Source organism: Bison bison, unplaced genomic scaffold, assembly GCF_000754665.1.
Source record: "Bison bison bison isolate TAMUID 2011002044 unplaced genomic scaffold, Bison_UMD1.0 scf7180017864390, whole genome shotgun sequence".
Taxonomy (NCBI): domain Eukaryota; kingdom Metazoa; phylum Chordata; class Mammalia; order Artiodactyla; family Bovidae; genus Bison; species Bison bison.
The window spans coordinates 6,452,681-6,476,608 of NW_011494962.1; the positions used below are offsets into that span (position 1 = coordinate 6,452,681).

Here is a 23,928-nt window from a genome sequence, read left to right on the forward strand (position 1 = left end):
CAGCCAGTCCCATCACTTCATGGCAAGTAGATGGGGAAACAGTGGAAACAGTGGCAGATTTTATTTTGAGGGGCTCCAAAATCACTGCAGATGGTGATTGCAGCCATGAAATTAAAAGACACTTACTCCTTGGAAGGAAAGTTATGACCAACCTAGACAGCATACTAAAAAGCAGAGACATTACTTTGCCAACAAAGGTCCACCTAGTCAAGGCTATGGTTTTTCCTAGGGTCATGTATGGATATGAGCGCTGAAGAATTGATGCTTTTGAACTGTGGTGTTGGAGAAGACTCTTGGAGTCCCTTGCACTGTAAGGAGATTCAACCAGTCCATCCTAAAGGAGATCAGTCCTGAGTGTCATTGGAAGGACTGATGTTGAAGCTGAAACTCCAATACTTTGGCCACCTGATGTGAAGGACTGACTCATTTAAAAAACTTTGATCCTGGGAAAGACTGAAGGCAGGAGGAAAGGGGGACGACAGAGGATGAGATGGTTGGATGGCATCACCGAGTCAATGGACATGAGTTTGGGTAAACTCCGGGAGTTGGTGACGGACAGGGAGGCCTGGTGTGCTGCAGTCCATGCGGTTGGAAAGAGTCGGACACAACTGAGCAACTGAACTGAACTTACAAATTATTATCCGTATAATGGGAATGGGAACTCAAGCTTTACTGATGTATTTCATCAAAGAATTTGAGTACCACTGTTTTAGAGTCCTTCGAAGGCCTCAAAATAAAAAGTAATTTGAAATTAACTGTATTTAAAGTCACAGAGCCGGTCTAAAATACTAGCAATGGAGAAATGTTACGTGGCTGGGGAATGTACTTAAGGGCCCTGGAGAGAATTCCGGAGGAGCTGCCTTATACAACTGCTAGGAGAAGGCAATGACACCCCACTCCAGTACTCTCGCCTAGAAAACCCCAGGGGCGGAGGAGCCTGGTGGGCTGCAGTCCATGTGGTCGCTAAGAGTCGGACACAACTGAGCGACTTCATTTTCACTTTTCACTTTCCTGCATCGGAGAAGGCAATGGCAACCCACTCAGTGTTCTTGCCTGGAGAATCCCAGGGACGGAGGAGCCTGATAAACTGCCGTCTGTTGGGTCGCACACAGCCGGACACGACTGAGCGACTCAGCAGCAGCAGGAATGAAAAAAAAAAAACTACTGTTTGCAGGTTTGGATCATCGCTGGGAACAACTAGAGGTAGATGTTCACACACCCAGCACAGTCCTGCCGTCTGAACTGCTTGGTGCACAACCCAGATAGGTTGCCAGGTTCAGGTGAGCAGTACCTGCTTTCGCATTTGCAACTCTGCCCAGAAACTTCATGGCCACTGCCGTTCTGGAGTGAGAGCTCAGAGCTCCGCGCGCCGACTTTGAACCAGAGCCAAAAGCTCCGCCAGGAGCCGTGCGTACAGGCGTGGGGGCCAGCGTCAAGCGTTCACCATACGTGCTCTCGGGCCTGCGCGCTGCGGTCTTCTAGCCTGTATGCAGCTTCTGCCGGGCGAATCCGCCTTCCCGCCGCTTCGTCACTTCCGGCGGACGCTTAGCGTCACTGGTGTCGTCACTTCCTGCCGGTACCGGTGTGGACGGTACGGGTCGTGGCCGCCCGTTCTCCGCTTCTCCCCTTCCCCTACTCTCCTCCCTCCTTCCCTTTCCCTCCCTCGGCGGCGGTCGGTCGCCCGTCGCGGACTCCCTGACCCGTCCCTAACCCCTTCCTGACCTTGGGGCCACCGGATTGGCCTTTTCCTGTGCCCTGGCCCAGCGTCAGTGTCGGGGCGGGGGCCTTGAAGAGCCGGAGGCGCTGCCACAGAGGAGAGAAAAGACTAGACGACCCCTCGGCTCTGCAGCGGGATCGCTCTGCTAGCAGCCGCCATGGCGATGAGGCAGACACCGCTCACCTGCTCCGGCCACACGCGGCCTGTGGTAGATCTGGCCTTCAGTGGCATCACGCCTTATGGCTATTTTCTAATCAGCGCTTGCAAAGGTGAGCGGGGCCGCTAGTCGGGCCCCTGATGGCCGAGGTCGGGCGGAAAGCGAACGAGGTTGGCCATCCCCATTGCGGAACGAACTGCGGCTCTCGCAGCGTTTGAGGTTAGGGCCCCACGGCGGGCTGATGGGGAGAGGAGTAGTTGTTAGGGCTTCCGCAGCTGACGCCGAGAGGCTTTCCTAAGTAATGCCCCTAACGAAGGCTTCTCGTTTTACCTTTATTGCTATTTTTGGAAAAGCTGAACTGTGCGCTTGCCTAGACGTCCCGGCCAACAAACAGTGTAAATATCTCTCAAGGATTTAGCAGAATGCAGCAACTAGGCCAGGCCTTATTTTACGAAGACTTAGCATTCCTGTTATCTCATTGAATAGTCTTTTCTCGTGTGGAATTTTTCATTTCCGTTTTCCATCTTTCTAGTGGAAGCTATGTTTGATGGAAGCTGAGATTTATATTAAAAAGTTTGTCCAAAATAAGACACAAATCTAGATTGTTTTGACGCAGGTCAATCTTTTCAACTAGTTACAGATGCTTCCCAGAGAGAATGTGCAGCTGGGTTCCTCAGTGAATTTATTTCTGAACGATCCTTAGTGACCCCAGTGAGTGAGAATAGTTCAGGCAACAAAAACTGTTTCCACTTTGTTTTTCAATATGATCGTTTTATGTTTAGATTTTAAGTCCTCCGAACTTCTAAGTCACATGTCGTCTTCAATATTTTTTAGATGGTAAGCCTATGCTTCGCCAGGGAGATACAGGAGACTGGATTGGAACATTTTTGGGTCATAAGGGTGCCGTTTGGGGCGCAACATTGAATAAAGATGCCACCAAGGCAGCGACAGCCGCTGCGGATTTCACAGCGTAAGTGCAGCCAGAAATGGCCACCTTCGGAGTTCTCTGTGGATTGTGCTCTGAAATGATCAAAACGTCGTTAAAGGTTACTCGTGAAATTCTTACTACCATATGGAATACCCCGTGTTTGATCTCACCAGAATTCCGGCCTGATCCTACTTGCTTCTTTCTCTTAAATGGTTCTCAAACTGTTCACAGAGACTCAAATGACTTCATTATGTGTAAGGGTGAAATCTAAATTGTTGATTGTCCCCTTGCATCTAGATTATCATCATCTTTGTTGATTCCACCAGCAGAATGTCTGCTGATGCCATTATTTCTTACGCCACTGCCATCTTAGTTCAGGTCCCTACCACTAGTCGTTTCCCATCTGTTCATTCTCCCTGGTGCTGTCAGTTGTCTTCCTGAACACAAATATCAGGTCAGTTCTCTAGCTAATGCTTTTCCTGTCTTACCTGTGCTTTGTCAGTGATCCATGACCTTGGGTGTACATTATTAGAAGCTTTTAAAATACTCATATACATATTGGTCCGGGGGTGGAGGGGGGAGGTGGGCGGTAAAGTCCCCAACAACAGTTTATTTCCCTGCCAGAAGTTCTTCTAGGTGATTCTGATGTGCAGCCTTTAATCATCGGCCTAAAGGTTAAATTTCAGTTGTTGCCTCTTTAACACTTTGGCCCATCCTAATTCACCATCATCATCTGCACTGCACACCCCATGCCCCACAGTCTGGTTACACTCATTGTTGCCAGAATGGACCTTACTTACTCTGATTTTTGGCTTTTGAATATATTATTAAGCTGACTTGCCAATGACCCACTTTCCCGTCTGCTCATGTGTATCATATCTTATATAACCTTGGTACCTCTACTTCCTAATGTTTTTGACTTAGCAGACACCTAAATGTTTTAAGGAAGACAGTGTCAAGGATTATTGTACATGCAGTAAACTGTCAGAGTTGAGAGTCTTGAGAGTGAAAGTGGTTTTTAAAAATTGTTTTTTTAAACAGAATTTTACACTAAGGAGCAATTATAAATGTGTTTGTTGTGCCTTTGTATTAAGCAAATTAAACATACTAGGCTTATTATGAAAAATAAAGGCAGATTGATTGAGGTGGTGAATACATGACTATGTATTTGTTGAAACTTGTAGAGCTCTATGGCGTGGAGTGAATTTTACAATACATACTTTTTTTTTTGTTAAATAGAATTTTTAAATAAACAGGGAGATACAATCCCATGCTGATGTGGGATTAAATTTGAGATGATGAGAGATCAGTAAGAAAAGTTACAATGTCAATTTGAACTTTTTTCTTTGCCTTCAAAGAATAGATGTTGTTAGGTTTATGCATAACCATTGTAAGGGTTTGTGCTCTGCCCTGTTGTGAGTCTATGCAATTCTGATAAAATAAGGAACTGCTTGGTTTTATGTAAATCCTTTAATGTCAAATGTTGCTTTAGAGGTCGGCATGCATGCTTATAATGTGACAGACTCCTTTGTTAATTATGGGATGTGAAAAATAGGAAGTAAAAGTGATTCTCATACAAGGAAGATTTGTGGAGGACTGGAAGGTGAGGGTGTCCATTCCCTCTTTTTGCTCACACTGTTGGCTGTGTTAAACTTCTGACTCTTATAGTACTTACTGACTTATGTGTTGTTGCTTCTTGAGGCCATGGGCCATGTCTTATATTTTTTTGTATACCTCGCTTGTTCAGCACTTTGTCAAACAAATAACTTAAGGAAGTTTCTGAAGCAGAAGGACTAAGAACGGATGAATTACAGATCTTGGTTTTGTTTCTGAGACATTTATGTCTCCTGTGGGTTCAACCTATTTTTTTTTCCTTCAGTTTCTCCTAAGTTTATTTTTTGCTGAGTCCATTAGGAACATTGTCACTGGGAGAGAATGTCATTGGTTTCATAACAGAGATAGAAAATTGGAATTAACAACTCTGCGACCCTAGGGACCGTAGCCTGCCAGGTTCTCCTGTCCATGGAATTCTCCAAACAAGAATACTGGAGTGGGCTGCCATTTCCTTCTCCAGGAGATTTCAGATATTTGTTAGGTGGATTTTTAAAATATCATTATTTAAACTAGGTCCTCAGGTTGTTAAGTTAATAGTTAATAAAGTGATATTTTAAATTTGATTAGGTAAAATGTAACAAGATCTTAGACACTACAGACATTAGCGTTAAAATAGACGATCTTTTAAATTGCTTTTCTGGAGAGATTCATTTCTGTTCATCTCAGTTCTGTGTTATCTGGCTCAAACATGAGTGCTAATAATATGAGCAAAATGCTCTGTCTTCTCTTGCCTGATGGACAGTCTTGCTCTGATCTGAGACTTGAACAGAAGCTTGTTAGTAATGATACCCATCTCTGTAAAATCTGTGAAGACCTGATGTACATTTGACAAATTTTAATGCCAGGGAAAAAAAACGAAATGCATTAGACAGAAATTACTGCTCATGTGATAATTACTCTGAAATGGAGAGAGAAAAAGGTGTGAAAAATACGGCACTTTAAATATTTAACAGAGTTCTGAAAAGAGTAGTCAGGATTTTATCTTGCTGCTAGAGGCACAGTTATCTTTGTTTTTAGGTCACTAACAGCATTAATAACCCAAGTCATGGTTTTGAGGACGTTTCTCTATAGGTATTCAGTGTTGTTTTGGGGCTTTCTTAACATTTCAGGTCTTAGTGTCTGTGTTTACACGGGGTTATTAAAATCATGAATGCTGGGGCCAGATTGTGTTTGAACCCTGGCTCTATCCTTTAATAGCTCTGTGATCTTGCGAACTTTATTTAACCTCTCTTTTTCACAGTTTCATCATCTATAAAAGTGAGAATAGCAATAGTGCCTACCTCTTGTCGTGAATGGCTTCCCTTGTGGCTCAGCTGGTAAAGAATCTGCCCGCAATGTGGGAGACCTGGGTTCAGTCCCTGCATTGGGAAGATCCCCTGGAGAAGGGAAAGACTACTCACTCAAGTATTCTGGCCTGGAGAATTTCATGGAATGTGTAGTCCATGGGGTCGCAAAGAGTCGGACACAACTGATCAACTTTCATTCATTGTGAATATTAAATGAGTTGATATGTTTATATTTAGAATATTACCTGAAATCTAGTACACATGTAAATGTTAACGTGTAAGGTAACACTGATAGCTACCACCCCAATAGACCAAAGTCATGTGTTCTTTTGGAACATCTGTGGCTAAAGCCAAGAAATCTTTGGGTTTCATGCAAGGAAGTTCTAGTAGATCTAAGTAGCAGGAGGGAATACTTTTGGGTTTTTTCCCCTCTCAGTTCAGGCTTTCAGATGCCATGATGTAGTGGGAAAGATGTAAGCATTTGCATTAAGCAGGCCTGAGTTCAGGCTTCCCTGGTGACTTAGTGGAACCTGCCTGCCAATGCAGGAGACGTAGGTTCCATCCCAGAGTCAGGAAGATCCCCTGGAGAAGGAGATGGCTACCCACTCCCAGTATTCTTGCCTGGGAAATCCCATGGACAGAGGATCCTGGTGGGTTATAGTCCATGGGGTTGCAAAAGAGTCAGACACAGCTTAGCAACTAAATAACAACAAGGCCTCAGTTCATGTGCTAGCCATACTTTGTATTTTCAGTTTGATCATGAGATGTTCCTTAAACCTCTTGTTTCTTATTTGTCAAATGAATGTAAGCCAAGCGTGGTTTGGGGGCAAATCAGCGATTTTTTTCCACTTGCATGCCTGAATATAGCCTTGTGTCTGTTGCATAGCAGATGCTTGGTTAGTGGAAACTGAGACTTGACCCTCGTTTGCTGTGTGTCTGTCTGTGAAGTGTGGGGATGTGTGCATCCTTTCTTTGTATTCTCATTTAATGACGTATGTGGGCTCTGCTATTATGGAACTTGACCCAATAAAGAAGAGCTCCTTAGTGTAATTTTAGGTGTCATGATTATCTAAAGGAGAATTTTGTCCATTTTTCTTATAGACAAAGTATATTCAGCAGGGCTGGTCCGTGAGTCGGTTTGGAGTGTTATCTTGAGGTAATTTGGGCAGGCAAGTCAGCTGAAACTATCCCTGAAACGCCATTCTCTTTATATCTTTTAATTCGTCTTTTAATTCATAGAGCTAATGTTACCACCACATCTCCTTATCCTCTTTTTTTTTTTCCCTCTTGTAAAAAGCCAATAGGAAGAGCTAATTTTTCTCTGAATAAGGTTCTCAATAAATCGAAGGTGCTCGTGTCTCCTTTTTGATGGCTTGGCTGTCCTGTTAAGACAGGCAGTCATTTTCCCGAAATAGCTTAATTTTTTGTTAAGGCCTTAAAGAAGTATGTTAAGCAGCCCCTTTTTTGAGACTGCTAAGTCCTTTCTCAGAATATGAAAAGTATTGAACAGACAGCATTGATCATATGCAAAAAACTGGGGACATAAGAGGTATCACTAGTTTAGGGAGATGGCAGGTACATCTTGAGTTGTACAGAAATGAATGCTACAGGATTAGCTGTTGAGAGGGTATTGTTAATGATGTTTCATTAACCATCTTCCTTTATGGACCCTTCCTGCCATTTCTCTCAGGGGAGCTCTGTGGAGGATGTCCTTTCCCTTGCTTTGATTTGATCCCTGTAGCCAGCTAGTTAATAACCAGTTTCTTGCCCGGAGTTTAGGTTATTCCAGATTTCTTTTAGAATTCTAAGCTGTTTTTAGGACTATTATTGGGAATAATGGAAATGTGCCAAAGTTAGTACAAGTGACTAGAACATGCTCTATTGGAGAGGGTGGCACTCGATTTTACTTGTGTATCTAGGTGGGAGGAACGTGAGTGTAGATATATTGGCCCTCTGGATGGTACTAGTGCAGTCGCTCCAGTTCTTGCTTCTGGTACAATGAATGGACATGATCTAAGCAGAATAATTAGATTTTGGGGAGTTTGGTGAAGATGATTGAATATCCTTGAAATTAATATCTCTAAGGACAACGCCCAGTTTCTTTGAGACTCGAGAGTATGTGAATAGGATAGAGATTTCAAATACATTTGATATTTTCTTCACTTTTGATGTGCTTATTCGTTCAGTCGTGTCCAACTCTTTGCAACCCCATGGACTATAGCCTGCCAGATTCCTCTGTCCATGGGGATTCTCCAGGCAAGAATACTGGAGTGGTTTACCAGACCCTTCTCCAGGAGATCTTCCCGACCCAGGGATTGAACCTAGGTCTCCTGCATTGCAGGTGGATTCTGTACCATCTGAGCCACCTCGGAAGCTCTTTGATGCCTTCTGTTATTATAGCAGTCTAATCTATGTGAACTCTTATCACTGATTTCCCTGTGATTAAGAGTAAACATGTGGACAAAACTAAAAGTAAAGTAAAATTAAACAGTATAAGCTGAGTTCTGTGGAAGAACAGAAAGGAATGGTTGATGGAAGTGAGAAAAACAGAAGGTTTAGTGAAAAAAATAGCATTAGTGATGAACCCTGAGGATGAGTAGAACTATGATAGCTGAGAATGTAAAGTTTGTTGTTGCTTAGTTGCTAAGTTGTGTCCAATTCTTGTTGCAATCCCTTTGTCCATGGGATTTCCCAGGCAAGAATACTGGAGTGGTTGCTATTTCCTTCTCCAAGGAGGGCCTTTCTGACCCAGGGATTGAACCCTCGTCTCCTGCATTGGCAAGTGGCTTCATTACCACTGAACCACCAGGGAACCCTAAGATTATAAAAATACAGACTAAGTAGAACACTATGAGCAAAGACAGAGGAGCCATGGCTTGTTTGAGGGATTGTTTATAATCTGATGTGACTAGACTCAGAGAAATAATGCAAAATGAGGTTGGGAAAGTAGGGTTTGACCAGAGAGTTGAATTGGAAATGGGAAAGGGTGGAATAGGTTTCCTTTGCAAAGAGAAATTAGTATTTGAGAGTTTAGTAGCAATACCACTCACAGTTGACATTGTTTCTCTGAACATACTGTTACACTTCTCTACAATGTTTCCATTTTTTCCCAGGGTGTATTTCTCAGTTCAGTTCAGTGCTTTAGTAGCTCAGTCCTGTCCGACTCTTTGCGACCCCATGAATTGCAGCACGCCAGGCCTCCCTGTCCATCACCAACTCCCGGAGTTCACTCAGACTCACGTCCATCGAGTCAGTGATGCCATCCAGCCATCTCATCCTCTGTCGTCCCCTTCTCCTTCTGCCCCCAATCCCTCCCAGCATCAGAGTCTTTTCCAATGAGTCAACTCTTCGCATGAGGTGGCCAAAGTACTGGAGTTTCAGCTTTAGCATGCTGTTTAAGGCTACTGGTTTTGATGCTTAGATTTTCTGGACTTTCTGACATAAATTGTGTGGTTTTTGTTTGTGTCTCTATAGCCATGTGTGTTTGTATTTTATTTCTTTTCTTTTTTTTTTTTTTAATTTATTTATTTGACTGCATGGGGCTGGGTCCTAGTTGAGGCCCTCCGGACCTTCATTATGTCGTGCAGTATCTTTCATTGTGGCTCACTGACTTAGTTGCTCCCCGCCTTTTGGGATCTTAATTCCCTGCCCAGGGATGGAGTCCATGTCCCCTGCATTGCCAGGCAGATTCTTAACCATTGGGCCACCAGGGAAGTCCCTTAATTGTATTTCTTAAACATAATATTGTTTGTGTGTGTGTATATATATATATATTTTCTTTTTTCCCCCCCTCAGCTAAAGCTAACACTACTGAGGCAAGAACTTTGGGATCATTTTTTTTTCCTCCCTTTTGTGCCTCCCTTTTGTCTCCCTTTTCTCCCTTTTGAGTCTTGAGTGACATACTTGATACGTTTATTCTATGTTTAATGAGTGAAGAAAAAATACTCCTTGCCTTCTCTGTTTTTCTTTTGTTTTCTCTGTTGCATTGTTCACTTTATTCCTAAAAATAAATGTCAATTACATTAGAATGGAATTTTTAGAATAATTATTATGAAGCATAGCTTGTTCCTCATAACAGTTTCTTTTTGCCATGTGGAAGGTTTTCTTGTTTATTTTTCAATCACCTCTTCGGATCTAAAATGAATTTTTTCTTCTTCTTTATTGTTCAAGCTTTTTTATTTGGGGGAACTTCTTAACAGTATTTCTGTGAACTATTATTTAATCATTATCCCCCAGCATACATATACATACGTATGTGTGTATAGACACACAATCACACGTATACTTTGGGTTGGGATGGGTTTGTTGGAAAACCTACAATTGAGAGATTTGAAAACCTATAATTAAAATCTTCAACATTAGCATTATGTAATCAAAGGCTGATACTTTGTGTGGAGGTTAATTGGACTAGGATTTGAAAATATAAGTCAACTCTGAGGGAGAAATGGGAGAGTATTTTTTTCTCTACTGTTTTGATTTAAAATTTTATGTAATCTCTTTCTCCTAAGTATTTATTGTTTTTCATCTTGTTTCTCATGTATATGAGAGTATAGACGAAAAAATTGGAAAGGAGAAACTGAATTGGTTAAAATACTTGCGGTGGTGTTATAAGAATATTATGGCTACAGGCTAAAAGGAAAGTAAGGATTTATGGTTCATGGATCTTATTTACTTAAATTTGATCTTTTCCATTGTCAAAATTATATTGCTGTATCATTTTTAGCTTATAATACATTTATATAACATCTCAAATAACTCATTTGGTAACTAATTATCAAAATTACCATGTTTGTCTTCTACTTTTTTATGTTTTACTTTTAGCAAAGTATGGGATGCCGTCTCAGGAGATGAATTGATGACCCTGGCTCATAAACACATTGTCAAGACGGTGGATTTTACGCAGGTATTAGAAAGTGGAATTTGTTTTAGGGAGTTATATTGCTGTTATTATAGGATATGTCTGTGGTTTTATATTTGATTGGTTTGTATTTAGTTCATGTTTGGTTTTGTGGGGGTGTATTTTGTGTATGCTGGTTACATTTGATTTGACTTTAGATTAAACTATACACCTTTACAGTTAACTCTTGAATGACAGTTTGAACTGTACGGGTCCACTTAACATGAATCTTCTTCAGTGGTAAATTCTGCAGTATTTCACAGGCGGTAGTTGGTTGAATCTTTGGACATGGGGGAACTGAGTGGGGGGCGGACCACATATATAGAGGACTGGCTGTAACTGATAATGTGGATCTTCCACTGTGTGGAGGGTGGTGCCTTAATCCCTGAGTTGTTTAAGTCAACTGTATTTTTTCTTGGTTGATCCTATGAGATTTTTAAGAACCCTGGAACTCTTATATCAACAATAGTAACAAACATCTGAAAAACCCAAGTAATGTTTCCCAGTGACTTAGAAGGGAGAGAATAAATTTGAGATCATCACAGTCATGCTACTCAGTAGGCAGCGGGATCAGAGCCAGCTGAGAGAAGCCATGTGGTTGGTGGTGTGACATTTGAACTGGGAAGCTTACAGGATTTGGCAATTATGAGAAAGATAAATGCTCTATAGTATTTTCTCAGGAATAATTGATCTGTGTGCATCTCTTTGTGATCTCTGTGAGCTTTATTTGCATTTTATGTAGTGTTGAAGAAGCTGCAAAGAGATATAACTATTAAAGTAGTTAATCTAATACCATTTTACTTGTATGTGTTTTCAGGATAGTAATTACTTGTTAACTGGGGGACAGGATAAACTGTTACGCATATATGACTTGAACAAACCTGAAGCAGGTAATTTTAATTCATATGTATTTGTGGTTTTGTTTTCTTTTAATTTAAATAACTTTTCCTGATTAAAGGAATTCATGTTCAATACTCAAATTAGGAAAATGTAGTCACAAAGAAAAAATTAAATTTTAATCTACCATCCAGTCCGTTCCCCACCTCCGTCATGTGGGGTCTTTTATTCCCCTGACCAGGGATCAAACTCACACCCCCTGTATTGGAAGCTTGACCACTGGACCACCAGGAAAGTCTTATCATCCAGTATTATTAATTAATGTCTTTCGTTTTTGGTTCATGTTTTTCCAGTCTTTTTTCTTTTTTTTTAATGCAGTTTTTTTTTAATGGATTTTTTTTTTTTACACTATTTAAAGAAAAAAATATATCCTGATAAACTTTTATTATGACACTAAGTCTTAAAAGGCACATAACAGTGTTAACTGCTTTTTGGTTAGAAGGAGTGGTTATTATCTGTAGAAGGTGAGAAGGGTAAGAATTCTCAATGTATATACATACTTAGATTTTTGAACCACATGGGTATATCAGCTATTCAGAAGAATGCTGAAAATCTGTAGTAATTTTTTCATGTCTTTGAATACTCTATATTCATTCTTTCTAATGACTATATGACTTTCCATTCTATGGATAAGTGAACTAACCAATCTCCTCTTATGGTCTACTTGGGCTATTTACAAATTTTCAAGATTATAAGCAGTGTTAGGCTAAACATCCTTATAGTTGCAAATATTCCACAATTGTTTCTGTAGCATATCTACATAGAAATAGAATTGTTGGGACAAAAAGGAGATATACTTGGAAGCCATAAATAGATATTACCAAAGAGGCCACCAGTGAAGTATAAAAATGTACCTATAGCCAACCTATTCTAGCAAACACTAACTAGCTTTATCTCTGCCAGTTTAATAGAAAAATTTTTATTAATGGGAACTTGAAAAATAATTCATGAGGTTAAAATTCTGTCGAATACCATTTTAATTTACTTTTGTGGACTAATAAAGCACCTGTTCATTCTATTACTGGTTTTAAAATTTATTCTAATTTGTCATTTGCTTTTACATTTTGTTAGTAAGGTTTGTGGTATACACATTTTTAATAATTGGATGGTGAAATCTGACATTTCCTCTATAAATTCTCTCAGTGCACAGAAGTTGTAAGAGATACATTTTCTTCCCTAGTCCAGATCATCATCTCCATTTTACAGTATTTCAGTGCTTTCCTAATCACATGCTGCATATTTTAAAAGCAACTAAAATATGAGAAAAAGTTTTATTTATTATATATTAATTGGGTTCTTAAATTTTGTGTTGTGGGCATAGTTTATTCATAAGTCAGTAAGCTTTAGAAGTTTATAACAAAGTCAAAGTTACGTTGGAAGTTAAGCAGTTATCCTCGAGATACCTTTTCTAAAGGTATTTCTAAGGTGAGGAAACAAACTGCATTTATCTTTAGTCTCCTTTGGTACCTGGGAATTAATAACTTTATGCAGAAACAGCAGACTACTCTGACCTCACCAAATCAGTGTACCTTCTGACTCAGCAAGATAGTTCAAAGCTCAGGCAGTTAGCTTTTGTCTTCTTTTCCCTTTCTCAAAGCTGCCTTTGAAAGTGACTCTTCCACTGTCTCGCATTAGAAAGAAGAGCTTTTACCCATCAGACACCAGATGAGAAACTGCAGGGGATGGCTGCTGTAACGTGTGCACGGTGTTCATCTGTGTCTGGTAGCAGTGTCTGTCTGCGTTTTGCATTCAGTTCTTGCTATTCACACAAACATCATGCAGCCGAAGAGTGAGTTGGGATCATAGTACTGGTCTAGTGTTGTCTCTTTGGACCTGTCCACCACTGGCCAGCCTCCAAATTCCCACACACAAAACTTTGGGAATAGAGATTGTCCCTTCGGGGAATTTAATGTACGATACCTGTAGTAACTTTTTCTTTTAAGTGATGGTGCAGGGCGGGGGGAGCAACTTTAAATGTTTCGATTGTTAAACTCTGAGGTGTAATAACTATTGTTAATCCCAGTTTACCAGTGAAGAAATGTAGCCTTCAAAAGGTTAAGTGGTTTGCCCAAAGTTAAAGTTGTGTTGAATGGTATTGCCTGCAACATCTGCTTTTGCCCAGACGTAGCAAGTGTATTAACAATTGTATTTTAAATTGTTTTATCTGAAGAACCTAAGGAAATCAGTGGTCACACCTCTGGTATTAAAAAGGCTTTGTGGTGCAGTGAGGATAAACAGATCCTTTCAGCGGATGATAAAACTGTTCGGTGAGTAATTTTTCTTTAATAATTTAAAGTTGAAAACATGTTTGACCTTGGAGCTTATAGTTAAGTTTCCTATAACTATCATGTAGGAAGAATTGTGTCTGAACATTACAACTGTGGCTGCATCTGCGTCACATTTTTTTGGAGCTGTCTGTTATAAACATAGAGTGGGATTCACAAGACTTAATTAAAACTGTTGACATCTTTATAAGCAGGTGCTCTTAACCTGGGTGAGTGGACTGGCTGGCCATAGGGTGTTAGAGCGTAAGAACCATTATTTAAAGCAGTGTTGAAATTGATTAGATTAGGAGATGTATCTTAATAGCATAAGCATTTGGGAGGTATATTTAAAGTATTAGTTTTGACTTTACCAACAAGATACCAAATAATTTGATGTTTTATGCCAAAGCCACATTTCTCAGTATCATCTGTAATTTGTGAGTTGGAATGGAGGTTGTTTTACTACAGTTGTGGTTATTTTTTCATTGGTTAATCTGCAGTTGTAATTTAAGCTGTAAGTATTTTTCTTAAGTGAGTAAATACCACCTTCTTTTCTTTTTTATGCAGCCTTTGGGATCATGCTACTATGACGGAAGTGAAATCTCTAAATTTTAATATGTCCGTTAGCAGTATGGAATACATTCCTGAGGGAGAGATTTTGGTAATAACTTATGGACGATCTATTGCTTTTCATAGTGCAGTAAGGTATGTCTGAGGAGTATCTTCATTTTCTTTTCTGGTAACAAAGGGGCAGTTTAGTGTACTTAACATTTGCAAGGCGTGTACTAAGGTATTTAATGCTTTTAAAGGCAAATCTTGGCCTATGTGACATAATATGGAGGAAGATTGTTTCCATACCTAATAATAGTGAGTTTTTTGAAAATTTGGTAGACTTTAATCAGAAGAATTAATCAAATTAATTTCCAGGTGTTTGGGACATTTATTGGTAAAATTTAACAATTTTTAATGTATATTTTTCTTTAAAGATCCCTAGATTGATGCTATAATTTATATTATTCATTACTCTAAAACCTCTGTAATCTTGATTCTGCCATTTCACTTTAAAATTACAGAAAAATTAGTGATTTTTCTTTTTGTTTCCAAATAGGGCATAGATTTAATGAATTCTTTAAAAGTAGACTTAATTTTTATGATTATAAATATATTAAATGCTTACGTTGGAAATTTAGAAAATAAAATTTTTAAAAACTTGGGTATAATCCTATAGCCATAGAACCAGAAAGTTACTGGTAGCTGTGTTTTTTGCTAGTCTTTTTTTCTTTGGGGGGAGTATGTGTTTGTATGTGTTTTTTTCTTTAGTTACTAGGATCCTAATAAGTATAATTTTCATTTTTTTATTCTAAGATCCTCTTAGCCATTAAAATTCTTTGGAAACATTTTTACTAGGTGTATTATTATAGAGTCTGAGTGAGTGCGTGAAAGTCACTCAGTCGTGTCAGACTCTTTGCAACCCTGTGGACTGTACAGTCCTTGGAATTCTCCAAGCCAGAATACTGGAGTGGGTAGCTGTTCCATTCTCCAGGGGATCTTCCCAGCCCAGGAATCGAACGTAGGTCTCCCGCATTGCAGTCAGATTCTTTACCATCTGAACCACCAGGGAGGCATTATAGAGTCTACCATGTCACACATTAGTTCCCCTGTTTTAACTGTGCAGTGAGATTTATGATCACATCTCTTGCATGTTTCTTCACAAGAGAATCCTGTCAGTAGAGTTACCAGTTCAGAGGTCAGGAGTGTCACGGCTGGCGCAGTCTGCAGCCTGTGTGCAGCTTTGTCACCTTCCCCTGCCTGCCCATCCTGGCCCTGGACAAGTGCTTCCCACATACTGCACCTCTCTCGGGTGGGTAAAATCACAGAGGAACATGAGGGGATAACAACAGAAGATGGTGTTGGAATAGTTGGGATCAACAATTTTTCACAGGAATCTTTGGGAGATGTTTAGTCTGCCTGAAGTTGGAACAAGGTTGAACAGACAAGATGAGCAGGTGCTTTGGAAAGTGTGAAAACTACTAGTGAGCTCTGTTCTCCTCTCTCAGGAGAAGTAAGTGAAATTAGTGAAGCTCTTGCAGAAAAGCCAGGACTTGTCAACAGATCTTGTTATGAAGATGATGGCCACACTGAGTAACTCTTCAGAATTAAATGAACTGATGGGTGAAGAAGCATGTGAGAAATACAGAAAATCTATTGAGGAGTAAAAACGGAACCCCTGAAAAAACTAGTTTAAATAAACAAAACAGAGGGTAGGCATGTGTTTAAAGTTCTTAGTGTACATACCACATATTTGATTTCCATAAAGAATGTACCACATTATATTCTGACCAGCAGTCCTGACCTTTTCTCTGTAAAGGGCCACTTGCAGAGCTGAGCTTCACTGAACAGCTGAAGAAATGAGAAGGCAATCAAGATGGAGATGAGCAATTAAGAATGCTAGAGAGTTCGCACACACACACACACACACACACACACAGAGTGGATTGATAATGGAATGTTATTGCCCAAAACCATTAAATTGTGCAGCTGAGTTCATTGGTTGCTTCTGGACTTGGGCAGCGTGCAGCCCTGCTATAGAACCTTGCCTGAAGTGGTGGTGGTGGAGGTTTGCTGGCCTATTAAATATTCTGCCATTTAAGCCAGAAAGTTGTTATTCAGTGATCTGTGTAAGTCATGACTTTGATTTTCATGCTTTGTAGTGTGTGATGATGGGAGTAGGATGGCAGCATTTCCGAGTTGAAATGCTCTAATGTTTTGTGTTGGAAGCCTTTCAGGGTTTTTAGGGTTAGACTGGAAAAGAGCTGATGCCCAAACTCATTGATGTTCAGGGGAAGTTGCTGTTAACGCATTGATTTTTATTACGTAGCTATAGTCTCAGATTTAGTTATTATCTTATAGCCTGATAATTAAAAACTGAGTCATTTTGAGCAGTTTTATATTTCACAGCATTAAAGCTTTTTCCTTTGCAGAAAGTTAAAAGTTCTCAGCAGCTGAAAATAGTATACAAATAATCCTTTATATTAGTTAATTACTTGCTGTAAAAACTTCTTCTATTTACCAAGTATGTTTGTCCTGGAAAAATTAAATAATGCAGAGTTAAATTTTTTTTTTTTTTCAAAGTAAAAATCCTAGTACATTAGCCATACTGTTTTCATTAACCAACCTAATCATTTCCAGGAAGGCATTCACTGCACAAAATGGATATCCCTCTATGGAAGGGGCTGTGTATTTTGGGTGTGAATTTCGCTTGGGCATAGTAGGCTTCTGTTTTGTTTTTTTTTCCCCCTAATATTATTTATATGTGTTTTTGTTTGTTGTTTTTCCTCTTTTAAAAATTATAGTTGACTTATAAGACTTAATTTCTACTTTACAGCAAAGTGATTCAGTCATACATATACATTCTTTTTTATATTCTTTTCCATTAAAGATTTATCACAGGATATTGAGTATATTTCTCTCTGCTGTACAGTAGGGCCTAGTTCACCCATTCTCTGTATAATGATTTGCATCTGCTGACTCCAGACTCCCACTCTACCCCTACCCCATCCCTTGGCAACCATGAGTCCATTCTGCCTGTGGGTCTGTTCTGTAGATAAGTTCGTTTGTGTCATATTTTAAGTTCCACATTTGTGACGTCTTATGACATTTGTCTTTTTCTGACTTACTTCACTTAGTATAAGTTCCACCTGTGTTGCTGCAAGTGACATTATTCATTTTTATGGTTGAGTAGTATTTTGTATGTATGTACCACATCTTCATTATCCGTCCATCGGTGACCATTTAGTTTCCAAGTCTTGGCTGTTGTAAACAGTGATGCTATGAACATAGGGATGCCTGTATCTTTTTGAATTATAGTTTTGTGTGGATACATGCCCAGGAGTGGGATTGCTGGATCATAATGGCAACTGTATTTTTAGCTTTTTGAGGAACCTCCATACTATTTTTCATAATGGCTTTACCAACTTACATTCCCACCAACAGTGTATAAGCGTTCCCTTATTTCCACACCTAGAGGGGTTTGTTTTTTTAGCAGCACTTTGTTGTTCAGTCACTGCGTCGTGTCTGACTCTCTTCGACCCTGTGGACTGTAGCCTGCCACGCTCCTCTGTCCCCCTCACATATGTCAGTACGTTTGAATAACTGGATATTGTATTATTCCTTAAGTTTTAGAATTTAGGAACATTTTAAATGTAACATTTCCTCATGTTATTTATGAAATATTCAAAACTTATAAATGTTGTTTAATTTTTTTTCTAGTTTGGACCCAATTAAATCCTTTGAAGCTCCTGCAACCATCAATTCTGCATCTCTTCATCCTGAGAAAGAATTTGTTGTTGCAGGTGGTGAAGATTTTAAACTTTATAAGTATGATTATAATAGTGGAGAAGAATTAGGTAAGTTGTCTTTTTTTTTTTTCTTAAGATTATATAGGTACCTTGATCAAAGGTTAGGTTTCAGTGATTAACACCTTAGTTAGCCAATGTTTTTTAGCTCCTACTTGGTTTCTAGGACTTCCCTTGTGGCTCAGTTGGTAAAGCGTCTGCGTATAATGCAGGAGAGTTGGGTTCTATCCCTGGGTTGGGAAGATCCTCTGGAGAAGGAAATGGCAACCCACTCCAGTACTCTTGCCTGGAAAATCCCACGGATGGAGGAGCGTGGTAAAGAGGGGTCGAAAAGAGTCGGACACGACTCACTGCACTGCACTGCACTTCACTCACTTGGTTTCTAGCTATCCTGCTTTATAATGAACTTAAGCTTGTTAGAATTGTACACAGAGAATAAAACACAATTTTGTTTTGTTTCTTTGGGAAAACTGATGGATTGTGTTGGGTAAATATAACCTCAGTGAATACACTAAATAGAATCTATTTTAATTGTTCAGTGTTCATAATTTACTGGTTGAATATTAAGTGACTTAAATAGAGATTCTTTCCCATTGTTTTTATTTAATGTCACTTTTCAAGTTTTAGATGTTTGGCCACATGTTTTATTTTCTGAAGAAGAGAAAGTAAATTATTTGCTGGTATCTGAGGTTGCAATTCGTGAATATAGAACCTTGGACGCAGACATTCTTATTTCAAAATCTCAAATTCTTTCTACTCTTATGATAATTTTTTATATTCATGGTAACACAGTTATGGTATTCCCTGAGAGAAGCTAGTGCATGAATGTCTTTGAATTGAGAGGACATGGAGACAGAATAAGAACTGCTGCCACTGCTGCTAAGTGACTTCAGTCGTGTCCGACTCTGTGCGACCCCATAGATGGCAGCCTACCAGGCTGCCCCGTCCGTGGGATTCTCCAGGCAAAAACACTGAAGTGGGTTGCCATTTCCTTCTCCAATGCATGAAAGTGAAAAGTGAAAGTGAAGTAGTTCAGTCGTGTCCGACTTTTAGCGACCCCACAGACTGCAGCCCACCAGGCTCCTCTGTCCATGGGATTTTCCAGGCAAGAGTACTGGATTGGGGTGCCATTGCCTTCTCCGGAATAAGAACATTGGTCTAATAAACAGTTTCGAAAACTGGTAAGGTGATGAGGCATTAGAAAGTAAGTGAAAAAAGTTCGGAAATAAGGATATGCCTTAAACAGAATAACACCACTACTAATGTGTACATTTTCTCATTAAACTCTATATAGGATAGGTATTGATCCTTTATCTTCATAGTCTGTGATAGGAGAGTATGAGAGGCAGAGTGTGTAAAAGAGCTCCATCTGGTGGTTCTCTGTAGTCATAGTAAGAATTGCTTCCCTGGTAAATAGTGAGTTTAGGATTTGAAAATGGGGATTGAATTGATAAACTTTAGACTTGCTTTCCGTAGACTTGAAGGTGGGGTGTCATTTACCTCCCTTTCTTTATCTTTTTTTTTGGTTTATTTGAAAAGAGATTTCTAGATGTCTGTTTAAAATGTATTGTTTTTGGCTGTGCTGTGTGCAGCCTTTTCATCTAGTTGTGACAAGCAGGGGCTCTTCTCTGGTTGCGGTGCTTGGGCTTCTCATACTGATCTCTCTCCTTCCAGGATACAGTCTCAGTAGTTGTGGCTTGTGGGCCCTAGGGCTTTGGCTCAGTAATTGAGACACACAGCTTAGGTGCCCTGCTGCATGTGGAATCTTCCCAGACCAGGCATCAAACTCACATCCTCTGCTTTTCGCAGGCAGGATTCTTAAGCACTGGACCATCATGGAAGTCTCCTTTATCTTTATTGGAACATGAAGTCTTGTTTTTTTGTTTTGTTTATGATGAGAATCACTTTAGTTTTAATTCGGTATAGTTCTTTGACTTTGCCCTCAGGAATTTCACATCTTCTCTAGTGTATCAATACTTAATGTCCTATTTAAGTATTAAATTATCTAATACCCCTTCTCTTTCTCAGAATCCTACAAAGGACACTTTGGTCCTATTCACTGTGTGAGGTTTAGTCCTGATGGAGAACTCTATGCCAGTGGTTCTGAAGATGGAACATTGAGACTGTGGCAAACTGTGGTTGGAAAAACATATGGCCTTTGGAAATGTGTGCTTCCTGGTAAGAATTTTTATTCATAATTTTGTATCATTTTTCATTATTGATTCTGTCTCTGTTTCTGTCTTCTTTAGAATAAGGTTTAAGCAAAGAGTAGCCTGATGAATAAATCATCCATTAATCTCTGAATAATACTACTTATTGATCCTTACTAGTACATTTAGACATGTTTTTAATAAAAATATTGTTATTGATCCCAAGTAGTTATAGTTTGGGTGTAAAAGTCTGAATCTGAAAGATATACTATTTTAGAATTACAGTTATTAAAAAAGGTGTTTTGTAGTTTATTGCTTGCCATAGTCTTGGTGTACTCTTCTTAGTTGTTAAAATACTAGAACTTGCTCATGACATTGTAATTCATGTACTCATCATTGCTCTTCTTTTCATAGAAGAAGATAGTGGTGAGCTGGCAAAGCCCAAGATCAATTTTCCAGAGACAGCGGAAGAGGAGCTAGGTAAATACTAACATTTAACTTCTATAGGGTCCTGGAGGATGGAAAATTGAGGTATTAGTTAACTCATTGACAAAATGTATTTAATGTAAGCGTATACTTATAGGAAGTTTAAATATATGTATATTTATATATACATGTAAATACATAAAAGATAAATCATTTTAAATACTTACTGCATGGTACTAGCCACGGAGATGTGTCATGGAGATGACTGATATGGTTACTCTTAAAGATCTTAGAGTTTGACTTAGGAGGCAGATGCTAAAGTAGACGGTTGTAGTTGTAATTTTTACTTAACACTTGTTAAGCACCAAGTGCTCTTTCCCAAATATAGAATTATAAATTGTAATGTGCTCTGATCAAATATAATATTGATTGAAATTCAAATCAATAAAAGGGAGCCAGATCTTCAAAAATCTGACTTTAATTCAGTGTCTACTAGACAGTTGAAGTCACTGAAAATGTAGCCCAAACGAGAGCCCCCCTGGAGTAGAAGAGCTTGCTGGGAAATGGTCAAGTCTTTCCTCACTGCTTCTTAGTGGCCTGGGTTCATCGTTCGTGGCTTGTGCACTGTTCTCTTTTGCTTCCCCTCACCAGCACACTTGAAAAACTTTTTCATTTATTCCTTAACTCACAGAAATATAGAGTGGTTCTTCCCTTCCTTAAGTCGACTAATGTGACTTCCTGTTTTTGAATTGTAGAAGAAATTGCTTCAGAGAATTCAGATTCCATCTATAGTTCAACTCCTGAAGTTAAGGCCTGAGCATCAGGCAAATGCCACAGACAGTACACAACTTAATGGACTAAAACAAGCGGAGAAGAGCGTCAGCCTTCAGAGTTACTCTCTGCTTACAGCAACATGAGCGGTAAATAATGAGGAATATGAATTAGCTCCAGTGCTGGAACTAACCTACTTGGTGATACCTATGAATGAGAACACAAGAGTATCCGCTAAAAGCAGGTGGAGTTATGCTCTTATAATGTGATGATCTGTTGTCTTTTTAATGAATATGTGTAAGCCAACATCCAATTTCTCTTATTACAATTAGATTTCTTGTAGCTGTTTATGTTATTATGAAGAGGGAAAATATATTGGCCTATTTTTCTGACTTTTCCCTTAAAAGCAGAAAGCTGGTTTTTTTTTTTTTTTGCTTTAGTTATAAAGAAGAGGGAATACATGATAAAGTAACAGTTTGATTTCTCTTTTATTGTACACTGCTTCTGAACATCTAATTGTTTTTAGTTGTCTCAATAAAATGGCTCTAAAACAATGCTGTGTGTGTTTCTTGGGGAAGTTGATAAATTTGAGTAGTTGGGATGTTTTGGCTGTGCCAGGTCTTGGCTGTGGCACTTGGGATCATTTTTTCAGTTGCAAATGCAGGCTCCTAGTTGTAGCACGTGGGATCTAGTTTCCTGACCGGGGATTGAACCCGGGCCCCCTGCATTGGGAGTGTGGAGTCTTAGCCACTGGACCCCTGAGGAAGTCCCCATAGATTGTAGTTTTATAAATGGAAATGGCCAGAAAGTTTTTCTGTATCATATCAAGAGACCACCCAGGTAAAGAATCTGTAGTGAACAGAAATTGTTTCCTGATTTTGAAATTCAGTTACTTGCACTGAATTTTTGAAGTCTTCATGTGCTTTGGTAGAGTTTTATATACCTTTCTCCCTGCTAGATTGGACAGAAATGCTTGAACTGCCTTTTAAGAAAACTTTCAGAAAAATAAAAATGACTTATTTAAATGATAGGTACTTATTATAAGAAGAAAAAAGTTAAGAATTAGCAGAAAGATAGAAAAAGCACGCAAAATCCCAGTAACCCCTAAAATCTGTTAAAATTGATCACTGCACGTTAGTATACCTTTGCGTGTATATATACAGGTAGAAGAGATTTTATAAAAATGGGGGAGAATTGTAGTCCTGCATTGTTTGTTTCACTACCATTTTAAGTTCAGGTGACAGTCCAGAAGCCCTTTTACCAACCTTCTAATAAAATGGATCAACTGAGTTTAGATTTGTGATACATTTATTTTTTAATAATATGGGAGGACTACTGAACTTGTTTGGAAATACTTCTGACAAATGAATAATATCTGCCTAATTGCTTTTTCTCTCTTTGTTTATCTTGTGACTGATCCTTGATAACTTTCCTTAAAAGAATAACCAACCCCAAAATAAGTCTTTGAGGATTTCTGGTAACTGGAAGAAAGCACAGTAGGCTGTGACTGCCTTAGAGGTTCGAGAGAGGTGTGTTGCGGAAAGTCAACTGATGGTCCACACAGGGTCGCCTGGGTGGGGGAGGTTGGAGGAGGGTGTATTTTCTCATCAGCTTGCCACATGCCTGATCCTTTGCAGCAGCAGTATTCTCAGTGTACCACAGATTCTAATCATACTCTGACTTACTGTAAATAAAGCTGAGCTTTATATGCACCAGACTGGAATTTTGAAATTGACTGGTAATTTGTGAAGTTCATGACCAAAGAGAATTTCTTCTGGAAATGGCAACCCACTCCAGCGTTCTTACCTGGAGAATCCCAGGGATGGGAGAGCCTGGTGGGCTGCCGTCTCTGGGGTCGCACAGTCGGACACGACTGAAGCGACTTAGCAGCAGCAGGTTTCCTAAAGGTCTAAAGGCCCTTTATTACCATCCCTGGGTGGCAGATAGCTTGAAATCTCTAAAAGTTTAAGCATGGAAGCAGCCTAGGTGTCCATCAACAGATGAATAGATCAAGAAAAAGCTGTACATACATTCAATGGAATATTACTCAGCCATAAGAAGGAATGAATTTGAGTCAGTGCTAGTGAAGTGGATGACTCTAGAGCCTGTTATATTCAAAGTGAAGTAAGAAAAACATCGTATATTAATGCATATATATGGAATCTGGAAAAATGGTACTGATGAACCTATTTGTAGGGCAAGAATAGAGACCAGACAGAACAAATTTGCGGATGCTTTAGGGGAATGAGAGGGTGGGATGAACTGACAGAGTAGCATGGAAATGTGCATTACCATATGTAAAGTAGATAGCTAGCAGGAAGTTACTGTATAGTTCTGGGAACTCAGCTCTCATGTCGGTGTTCTGATGACCTAGAGGGGTGGAATGGGAAGGTGGGAGGGAGGGGATATATGTATACTTGTGACTGATTAATGTTGTACGGCAGAAACCAACACAACATTGTAAAG

At 39.4% G+C, this 23,928-nt stretch overlaps 1 protein-coding gene across 1 annotated transcript; it reads left to right on the top strand.

Moving 5' to 3' along the window:
- The first annotated feature begins 1,549 nt into the window (after positions 1 to 1,549).
- Positions 1,550 to 23,179, top strand: STRAP (serine/threonine kinase receptor associated protein). Its single transcript, XM_010858743.1, has 10 exons — positions 1,550 to 1,986; positions 2,709 to 2,844; positions 10,524 to 10,605; positions 11,417 to 11,489; positions 13,667 to 13,763; positions 14,328 to 14,465; positions 18,030 to 18,166; positions 20,144 to 20,293; positions 20,680 to 20,745; positions 21,447 to 23,179. Exons 1-10 carry the CDS (start codon positions 1,875 to 1,877, stop codon positions 21,506 to 21,508), a joined length of 1,053 nt encoding a protein of 350 aa, XP_010857045.1. The 5' UTR covers positions 1,550 to 1,874; the 3' UTR covers positions 21,509 to 23,179.
- Positions 23,180 to 23,928: the final 749 nt, after the last annotated feature.

What these genes read in the sequence shown, in the direction of transcription:
- STRAP (XM_010858743.1), top strand. Translation starts at nt 1,875, where the DNA reads ATGGCGATGAGGCAGACACCGCTCACCTGCTCCGGCCACACGCGGCCT. An exon ending in TAATAGTGGAGAAGAATTAG is followed by an intron (nt 18,167 to 20,143) that starts GTAAGTTGTCTT and finishes TCTCTTTCTCAG; the next exon opens with AATCCTACAAAGGACACTTT. An exon ending in TTGGAAATGTGTGCTTCCTG is followed by an intron (nt 20,294 to 20,679) that starts GTAAGAATTTTT and finishes TTCTTTTCATAG; the next exon opens with AAGAAGATAGTGGTGAGCTG.